The following is a 10638-nucleotide window of genomic DNA, read 5'->3' as shown; positions in this document are numbered from 1 at the left end:
ACCCCTAGTGCAGGCTTCTTCGAAATAATCGGAGCAGAGGCTGCGGATAGTGCTGTGCACCCAGGTTGGGGCGTACAGAAGGGACGGCGACGGAAGAGCCCATCAGAGTCAACGGCGGCTCCCGCATGTCTCCAGGAGAAGCACAACCTTGGCGTCAGGTGGCAACCGGCCATAAAACTTCAGCCAAACCTTCATACTCCTTACACGAACATGATACACAAAGATAAAAGAATGAGTAAGTCAAATGCTAGGGCGTCCCCCTTAAGCGACGTGGATGCAATGGAAGCCAGGAATACGAGTCATGCTAGGGCGTACCCCAGAAGCGACGGCCATGACAAGAACCAACGTTCGCACCCAAAAGTTTTTGACAAACTCAGACTTGCAACATGGAATCTCGGCACATTGACTGGGCGCAGCAGAGAACTAAGTGAAATCCTGAAGACTAGACTAATTAACGCCTGCTGCATACAGGAAACGAAGTGGAAGGGGTCAAAGTCTAGGGATATAGGCAATGGATTCCAGCTAATATACCACGGAGTCGATACCAAGAGAAACGGAGTAGGTATCGTACTAGACGAACACCTGAAGCAGAGAATCATCAATGTAGACAGGAAGAGCGATAGGCTAATAGCCATAAAACTAGCAATGGATGATCAGCTACCATTCAACATTATCTCAGCATATGCACCACAAACCGGCTGTTCCGAACAAGAGAAACTGGATTTCTGGGAGGACTTCGACGATGTTATGCAAAGCATACCCATATCAGAATATATCCACATTGGTGGAGACTTGAATGGGCATGTTGGAGAACAAAACACCCAGCACAGCGCTGCTCACGGAGGGTATGGTTCTGGCGCCGCAAACCAACAGGGAGGTGACATCTTAAACTTCGCAGTAAAGCACCAATTAAAAATTATAAACACGTGCTTCCGAAAGAAACCAGATCATCTTATTACCTATAAATGTTCTAACCACGAAACACAAATCGACTTTATCCTCGCCAGCGACAACATCCGCAAGCTTTATAAAGACTGCAAAGTGATCCCAGGAAATGCGCTCACATCACAGCACAGGTTACTCGTCGCAATTATGTGTCTACCGAAGCGCATACGTACATACGTAGACAGAACAGAGAGCATAAAGTGGAAGGATCTACACACCTCTAATGGACTACGGTTCTCTGAGTGGGTACACAACTATGTGACTGAGGACATTGAGACCGAAAAACCGGCAAACCAGAGGTGGTCTGACTTCGAGACCCTTTGTGTCGAGAAGGCTAAGGCGATCATGGGAATATCACGTGGCGCACTACGTCAGAATAAGGACGCCGCTTGGTGGAATGAAAGTGCTAAGGATTTAATAAAAGCAAAGCGAGATGCATTTAAGGTGTGGCAAAAATCAAAACTAGAAGAAGACCGGCTAGAATACAAGAGTCTAAAGAAGACTGCCAAAATTGCAGTAGCACAATCCATGGCAAAATCTAGACAGAGGCTCTATGAAAAACTTGAAAATGCAGAAAATGAAAACTCGATCTATAAAATAGCTCGCCAACGCCACAAGTCCACCCTTGATATTAAATACCCAAGGTACACTTCTAACAGCAAATAGGGATATCAGTCAAAGATGGCGGGAATATTACGAGGAACTGATGAACGAAGAATTCCCCAGCACAGCATTGCCCTATCTACTACCTGCCAAGGGACCCATAGACGCCATCTCAGTAGAAGAAGTGACGAAGGCTGTGTCTAAAATAAAATACCATAAGGCTACCGGCCCGGACCGAATACCAGCAGATATCTGGAAAATGCTGGGGAAAAGTGGTGTACACTGGCTGACTGAACTCTTCAATTGCATTATTGCGGAAAGTAAAATCCCAAATTCCTGGCGATACAGCACCTTATGTCCTGTATATAAACAAAAAGGAGATATTGCACAATGCGGTAATTACAGAGTGATAAAGCTTACGTCGCACACACTAAAGCTATTCGAACGAATTATTGCCTCCCGCATAACCAACTGCTCATGTATATCCGAAAACCAATATGGCTTCAGACCAGGCAAATCAACTGTCGATGCCATACAGACAATCCGAGTAGTAATGGAGAAACACCGTGCGAACAGAGAAAATCTGTACCTGGTTTTCATTGACCTAGAAAAGGCTTTCGATAGAGTGCCCAGAAAACTAGTGTGGCAGGCAATGAGAGCTCAAAACATTCCAGAGCATTATATAGCACTAATCCAAGACATGTACAGGAACACAAAGACTTGCGTCAAAAGCCCTGCTGGCGTCAGTGAGTACTTCAACGTAGAAGTGGGAGTACATCAAGGATCGGCGCTGAGCCCACTTTTGTTCATTCTATGCATGGAGTATATCACGCGCGGCATTCAAAAACCGACGCCAGAATGCATGCTCTATGCAGATGATATAGTCCTCATATCGAAAAGCGCACCAGACCTTCAGAAGTCACTTAGTCAATGGGTTACACAAATAGAAAGCCACGGACTTCGTATAAGCCGGAGTAAAACTGAATATTTAGAATGCGACTACGGAGGGACCGCTGAAACAGGCTGTGACATTCTTATAGACAACCACGTCGTGCCCAAAGTGGACAACTTCAAGTATTTGGGTTCTGTGCTTACCGCCGATGCAAATGTTGATAAGGATGTGGACCATCGCATTAACACTGCCTGGCTCAAATGGAGATCGCTGACAGGTGTCCTCTGCGACCCCAAAATACCCATCCGAACAAAAGGGAAAATATATAAGACGGCAGGCAGTACGACCAGCCATGACGTATGGAGCTGAATGCTGGACCATCAAGAAAGCACACGAACAGAAACTCCACACAAACGAGATGAAAATGCTCAGATGGGCGGGAGGAGTGACTCGACTGGATAGAGTGCGAAACGAATATGTCAGGGGTTCGTTTAGGGTTGCATCGATTGTGGAAAAGGTGAAAGAAAGCCGGTTGCGATGGTACGGCCATATCCTGAGACGCGAAGACGACCACTCCGTCAACAAGGCCTTAAACATACCTGATCGACCGCGTGGAAGAGGCCGACCGCCTTCTACCTGGTGGTCAAATATGCAGAAAGAGATTCTATTGGAAAATCTGAGTACAGAGACAAGCCAGAACAGAGCTCTCTGGCGCAGACGTGTAAGGAGACCCGACCCCAGCTAAACTGGGAACAGGGGTGGACAAAGAAGACAAAGAAGAAGATGCACTATGGAGATTGTCTAAGGTGGTTAATCGGGGCGCAGTAATAGTTGCTTACCATGGATTCGTTGTTTACATCTTAAGATATGGGATAATGTTCTGGGGCAATGCCACACATAGTACGCATAGTTCATGTGTTATGTCTGATTGTTGAAATTTTAGTTCTGTGCAATAAAGTATATTTGATTTGATTTGATAGTAATAATGTCCTGATAGCACAAAAGCGTTGCGTCCGAGCGATTTGTGGTTTAAAGCGCACAGATTCCTGTAAGCCACATTTTGTACGCCTAAAGCTGCTAACGGTACCATCACTATACATTTTTGAAACGGTTCTGTTTGCAAAAACCCACTTAGCATACTTCAATAAAGTAGAAATCGCGAGGCGAGACTTTAAACTGAGACTGGTTAATTGTAAAACTACCCTGTTTCACAAAAATATCTGTGCCATGGCACCAAAACTTTATAATAAGTTGCCACATGAAGTTCTGCAGTACACAAGTGTCAAAGAGTTTAAGAACCATTTATTTAAATTTCTAGTAACGAAGGCGTATTATAGTGTGTCAGAGTTTTTAAATGATACGGGCATTTCTACGGAAGGGTCTATTTTTTCTCAATTCGGTGCCGAAATTGAATTTAGGCTTTTATGAATATTTTAATAACAAATATTGAACTATATTTTATCTTAAATCTAATGATGCAATTGGGACCAGATTTGGTGAAGTGGTTTATGAGAAAAGTTAATCACCGAATTGGACAACCACCGAATTGAGAAAATGAAACACCGAATTGAGAAGCGGCTCAGCGAATTGAGAAAATGAATCACAGAATTGAGAAATAAGCCAGCGAACTTAGAGATGATGTTAGTTATTATAGAAATTATGCAATGAATGACCAATAATGATGTGGTATGGACATCTGATGAAGAGGAATGGAAGTCATATTAGATGGTATGTGGTGAGTATGAATGTGCATGATGGACATAGGGGGTAGGAGACGACCGAAAAAGGTGTGGATTGGATTGCGTGAGGACGGATATGTGTATGAAAGGTGAATGAAACAAATGAATAATGTTAAGAGACTTTTTGTAATTTTTTATTTTTATTTTGGTGCAATAAAGTGTATTTGTATTGTATTGTATTGTATGAATATCGTAAAAAATAGAAAACTTTTCCCCACGAAGGGAAGAAAATGATATATTTCATGTCTTGCCTAGGCTTGACCAAGTGAGATTATACCTTCCTCACTTCCCTTTGACATGCGTAGTTCCAAGCGTTAATCTCCCTTGCGTTCGTCTAGTAGAGGTATCAACGCTGGTGGAGGAAATACCCAAGCTAGGTAGAAGTCCCATGTTTTGCTGAATGCATCTATGAAAATAGCACCTTTGTCCCTCACATCTCAGGCCACATAAATCGGAACTATTTTCGAATGAGAAGTTGCGAAAAGATCTATCTGAAGAATTCCCCACTTTTTGAATAGAAAGTTCGTCACTCGATCCGACAGATGCCAGTCCGCTAGAGATTTCTGCCGCTAGAGGCTGTCGGCAAAATTGTTAAAAACACCCAGAATGTAATAAGCAAAAATTTATATTCTGTTCTTTTGAGCAAGTTCCAGAAGTTTTGCTACTAGGTCTGTTAAGAGACTGGAACTTGTTCCCCGCTGATTCCTTATATAGGACACTAGGACACAACCGTTTTGTTGTCGGACTGAATAATGACTCGTAGTTTTCGTAGTTGGGGTAACGTCATCTAAAATGCTCGGTATACTGCATACAGCTCTTTGCGATTTATATGCCACAAGGTTTGGCTCTTCTCCCAAACTCCGCTGATTAGAGACTCGTTGACATGAGCACCCCATCCGTTGTCTGAAGCATCTGTTGTGTAGAATACTGTGTCCTAATATATGAAAATTGTTCGTCCTTTGTGAAGGTGTTCCAACCACCAAGAACATTCCTGTAGAGCTTTTGTCGGTATTAGAAATTTCCGTGTTTTCTGGTGTTGAGGAAGACAATTGGCTGCATGTTGAAGACGTCTGATATGTAATCTTCCTAGAGGGACCGTGAAAGATGCATAGCTCAATTTCCCTACAAGACTTTTTCCTGTGACCCAATTCCAGGTTCCTGATTTCAATACTTCCATAAGGATACTTGTTAAGTTGTCTATTCTGCTGTCCGGTAAAAAGGTTCTGTTTTTCTCTGCGTCCCACATTATCCCCAAGTAGTCTAGACAATGGGTTGGTGGGTTCAGAGATTTATTTCTGTTTATTTTCCATCCAAGCTTCTCCAGATAATTTACCACGTATTAGGTGTCTTCCTCTAACTGGTCTTTCTGTTGATTAGCTAAGATAAAATTGTCGAGGTAAACTATCACTCTTATCCCCTTTTCCCTTATCCGTGCAGCGATGCAGTTGATACCCTTGCAAATGTGAGCGGTGCAGTCGATAGGCCGAAAGGTAGGCAAGTAAACTGAAGTTTTCTGTGTTGATGTACTATTGTCAAGAATTTTCTGTGACCTGTCTTTATAACTTTATATCTTTTTTAATGTAGCATGGTACTCATCTTGTGGCAAGATAGCATTTCTTCTCTGTTCAATAGCTTCTACCTTGCGACCGCATACATATTGTAGGACATCATCCGATATATTTTTGAAACCTGAGTTTGATCCCAAAAATGCATACTTAAGATCCTGTTTCAGAGTAGGATGTTTGGTTCAAAGTTCCTTCATAGTATTGCCAAGCGTTTCTCGTTGCAATAACAAGCCGTGTAAAGTCGTCCCGAAACCGGTTTCCTGCTTTATCAAAAAATCAGCTGTGGTATTTGACGAGTTAAACTTCTTTAAGCAATGGTTAACTCAAAAGGCGTGAAAGACGAATAACGTATCTGCTTTTATGCTAGTTCACCCAACCTCAAGCACTTGATTCCCTCAAGGACCTTGTTCCTTAGTCATGGAAGCGAAATCAAAATCTTCTACATCTTCTTCAGGTAATAGATCCGGAGCTTTTCAGGTGAATGATTTCGTTGTATCCTCCTCAAGACATCCTTCGTGCGAACGACATTCATCGTCTGAAGTATTATCGAGCCTCCTTAAAATGTTGGAAAGCATGTCCTTCATCTCAGTAAAGGTCTGTTCTAATTTATCGACCCTGGACAATTTCTTTGACTTCGATGACGAGGACAGAACTGTAGATAGATCGTCTGTATCTTCACTATCTGCTAACTCCATAGACGCATCCTTACGGCTTAAAAGCAGTGGTTTTAATTCAGCGAGTGAAGCCACTATCAGCTCATTTAGAACAGCTGATCCTCTGATCCTTGAACTGATTTAAGGTGTGCAAATTATGAGACCCACACAAAAGGACCATCCCAGTATTTTAAGTTTCATATCCCGGTAGGTCTTCTCCGGGAAGGATGTACATTCTGGGCAAAATGCTCTTGCAAGCTCGACTGTCGGGAGAGCAAATCTAATTTTGTTCAGAACAAGCGGGACCAAGTTTGGGCCTACGAGGTCTTGTCTCGTGTGAGGAATGGCTTTCTACTGGAGCCACCCCTCCGGCAAATATGTTCTGGCCACCTGCTTTATTCGCTTTAAATTTTGATTGAATTATTACATCTAATACTAATAATGTTCTCAGAATAATAATAACCAAACCCTCTCCCTAACCTACTCCTTCGAGGTAAAAGGCGTGATGCCATTTGTTATGTAAACAATATCAAATCTCAATTCGATGCCCCATTTTCCAGGGAATTGAGACCCATCGAATTGAGAAAATATCACATTTCATCAATTATCTAGTAAAGTTATCAATTAAATCAATTAATACAAAACATACAGTCAGATATCACCTAAATACTTTATTAATTTAGCACATATATTATTAAATACTTCATAAACAAAATTAATATCTTCCACCGATTTTAGATAATTGACACTACCCCAAAAAAAACGAACGATTTCGACCCTTCGAAAAACTCTCCTCTATGCAGCAGTCCGCCCATCCACACATCTCGGGCACTCGGGCGCACCTGTCTCTCCACGGGAACCGGGTAGTGATGATAGTACTGCGCGTAGTTAGTGATGTAAGTTGACAAAACTTAATTTCACCGAATTGAGACACATGCTGGCTTCAAAATTAAAATATGAAATTGTACTAAAACTAAAGGGTTCACAATAAACACAATTACGTATTTAGCTTTATTAACTATCCCTTGTTCTGTGAACGTTAAAATTATGTTCTGGAAACTAGTATTTTAAAAGTTATGTAGCAATAACGAGTCAATTCTGGAATGGCTTCACGTCATTTTAAGCCAAATTCTGCCCGTTTTCAAACTTCGGGATTTTTTTTTGACGCTTTTATAAAACTTTACGGTCTTCTAAATTACTCTCCACCAAGCCAAGAGTCCTATAAATACGTGAGTATTTTTTCCAAGTACGTAATTAGATGCTACAGCTTATACTACATAAAAATAAGAGAATATGCAATTACGATTAAATTGACTTGTTAACTGATTTTTTGAATATTATATTTAGATATTTATTATTATTTTAGTTAGGTATTAATGATTGTTAATTATGTGGATTTTTTATTAGTTACTTTTATTTATAAATTGGAATTAATGATTCATATATTATTTTGCATGACATTTAGGCATTATTATTATTGAGTTAAAATTTGAATTATGTTATTGAATTATTTAAGTTTGAGTTATTTGAGTTTATTTAAGTTCATAATTTATTATTATGTTGATTTCTCAAGTTTAGTTTGTTATATGAATGACAATTTTAAATTTGTATGCCAATTCTTGGCTGAATGTGCTGAGACCGATGACAACACTGTAATATCTTGTAACACGCAACATTCACAAATAAATATTTTTGTATTTGTATATTTGTATTTGTACTGTCGAAACTTTTTGAAAAACTAGTAACATACTAACTGTAAAATATATCCACTATTACACAACAATATTTTACAAGAACAACACGGCTTTGTTAAAAATCGTTCAACATCTACAAATCTCATGATATTCACGGATTTTCTTTTCAAAAGCTTCGATGGAAACGTACAAATCGATGCTATTTATACAGATTTTTAAAAAGCATTCGACAAGGTAAGTATACGAACGTATTCTCGATGCACGCGAACATAAACAAGAGGTTGCAGTAATTTGCTGTGACCTCTCTAAGGCATTCGATGTCGCTGACCACGCAGTGTTAAGAATGAAATTCGAGCATTACGGCATCGGCCACCGTGCTCTAGATCTTATGATAGACTTTATGTGCAATAGAGTTCAGTATGTGGTAGATAAGGGAGGTGAAATCAAGTCTGATGGTCTGCAAACGTCAATCGGAGTACCGCAGGGTTCATCGTTATCGAATTTTGCCTTCTCACTGCTACTAAACGATTTACCAGGTGCCGTAAAGATAGCTGAGACGTACATGTACGCGGACGACGTTGCTGCAGTGGTCACAGCCCCAACACTTGATATCCTTGAACAATTATTGAACTCTTTTGCCCATGAGCTGGCCGGCTGGTTTCGGGACGACGGTTTAGCCCTGAACCTTAGCAAGACTCAATTTATCTGTTTCGACTTGTCAGGACGACCACGTCGTAAGCTGGTGGTAGATGTTGGCGGAATCCGTCTGGAGCAGGTCGGCGTAGCGTCGTTCCTCGGGTTCCAAATCGACCAGACCTTATGTTGGGACTCCCATATTGACCGCCTTTGTGGTAAACTTGCTCGTGGTTGTTTTGCACTGAACAGGCTGTCCTCGACACTGACTTAAGGATACGGTACGGACCTGCTACTATACAGTCAATGCTACAATATGGCCTCGAAATTTGGGGACGTGCAGCCGACTGGAATCGCGTCTTCGCACTCCAGAAGCGCGCCGTGCGAGCTGTGGCGAGGATACCGGCGGACGAGTCTGCTAAGCCGTACTTCGTCGCACTCAAAATATTGACACTCCCGAGCCTTCTAATTCTACAAATAGCAACATACACATGTGCTTATCTGCACCTATTCAGGACGAGAGGTGAGAATGGGAGGCAAGGATTGCGATACGGGAACCGCCTCAATACCATACAGCATCGACTGGCGAAGGCAACTCGGACCATCCACGCCATGAGCCCACACGTTTACAACAGGCTTCCGCAATCCATTAAAGAAGCTCCGAGCACGGCATCTTTCAAAGTCCAACTAAAACGATGGCTCGTTGAACAATCGTTCTATAGCTACGATGAATTTATAAATCTGAATTGATGGAATTATATGTCGTAACAGTGGGTCGTAACATCATCATCAGAATGGAGGGTGGGCGTTAGAAGAGTGGGCGTTAGAAGACAATAATGGCCGTCATCAGTATCACAATCATTTTATTTACTTCCACATAGTTTTTGTATCACGATTAGATAGTCACAGCATAAGGTACACACTCACGGCAACGTCACGGTATTCGTAACGGTTACACAGTCACTCGTTATCTAGCGCGCATAAGGACGTTAGCGCGAAGGGGCCCTCCACCACCCATGGTTCCTATATTCGGACCGAATCATCAGGACATGTGAACGTACTTGCTAGGTGCTCTTTTCCGATCACACTTTCTTGACGTCCCTACAAGTTATAGGTGAGCGACTATAGCACTCCTCGTAATTATTCGACACGTCCGCTCATGACGATGGTTCGCGGTAGACTGCCCGACTAGAACGGCAGTACACGTCCGCTCGACACGACGACTCTGTAGTGACTCCCGACTTCACTCCGCTCTGCTCGTACGCCACCTTTCGTCGGAGCGTTGCAACTTCATGACGGAAGTGATGTAACTTCATTTTATTTTCCGATTTGATCAATTTCTCTTCTTAATTCATAACTAACTCCGACATATATATTACTAGCTGGTACCCGCGACTTCGTCTGCGTACTTTTAATTTGAATATTAAGGATTATATAAAAGGAACGGTATAGCATGTGATTAAAAGAGAGTAAGTAGGTATATTTAAAAAAAATAAAAAATATCTGTTTACAGTCGTTATAAAGTACCTATGTATTCCATTGAGTGGCAGAAATTACCTAGGAATATTTATCGGTCCCTTATGTCCAAGACACTTACAGGGGTCAGCGTCACGTTGTGTACAAAAATATTTTAAAATGACCTAATTTAAAACTTTTTTGTACACAACGTTTGCTATTTTGTTATTATTTGTTAAAATGTAGAAATTGTTAGGACTCGACACTCGCGAGCAGGCCACGTATACACCACGTGCGCTCCCCCACCACAAGACAGCGCCGTTGACTGCCGCCACACTTCGGCGAATGTGCGCGACGACGAACGACGACCGACGGCAGTGGCGGCGATGCAGAGTATTCGTTAAAAGGAACTTTATCTACAAAAGCCAAATTTTTTTAACTTGATACACCCAAAACTAC

At 41.7% G+C, this 10638-nt stretch overlaps 1 protein-coding gene across 1 annotated transcript; it reads left to right on the top strand.

The window, feature by feature from the left end:
- Positions 1 to 210: 210 nt before the first annotated feature.
- On the top strand, positions 211 to 1611 carry LOC126380927 (craniofacial development protein 2-like). Its single transcript, XM_050030496.1, has one exon. The coding sequence runs from the start codon at positions 211 to 213 to the stop codon at positions 1609 to 1611; it is 1401 nt and encodes a 466-aa protein (XP_049886453.1).
- Positions 1612 to 10638: the final 9027 nt, after the last annotated feature.

This window comes from Pectinophora gossypiella, unplaced genomic scaffold (genome assembly GCF_024362695.1).
Source record: "Pectinophora gossypiella unplaced genomic scaffold, ilPecGoss1.1 Pgos_31, whole genome shotgun sequence".
NCBI classification, from domain to species: Eukaryota; Metazoa; Arthropoda; class Insecta; order Lepidoptera; family Gelechiidae; genus Pectinophora; species Pectinophora gossypiella.
This window is presented reverse-complemented; position numbering and strand designations above follow the sequence as displayed.

Excerpts from the sequence above, each read along its gene's own strand:
- LOC126380927 (XM_050030496.1), top strand. The coding sequence starts at position 211 with ATGATACACAAAGATAAAAGAATGAGTAAGTCAAATGCTAGGGCGTCC.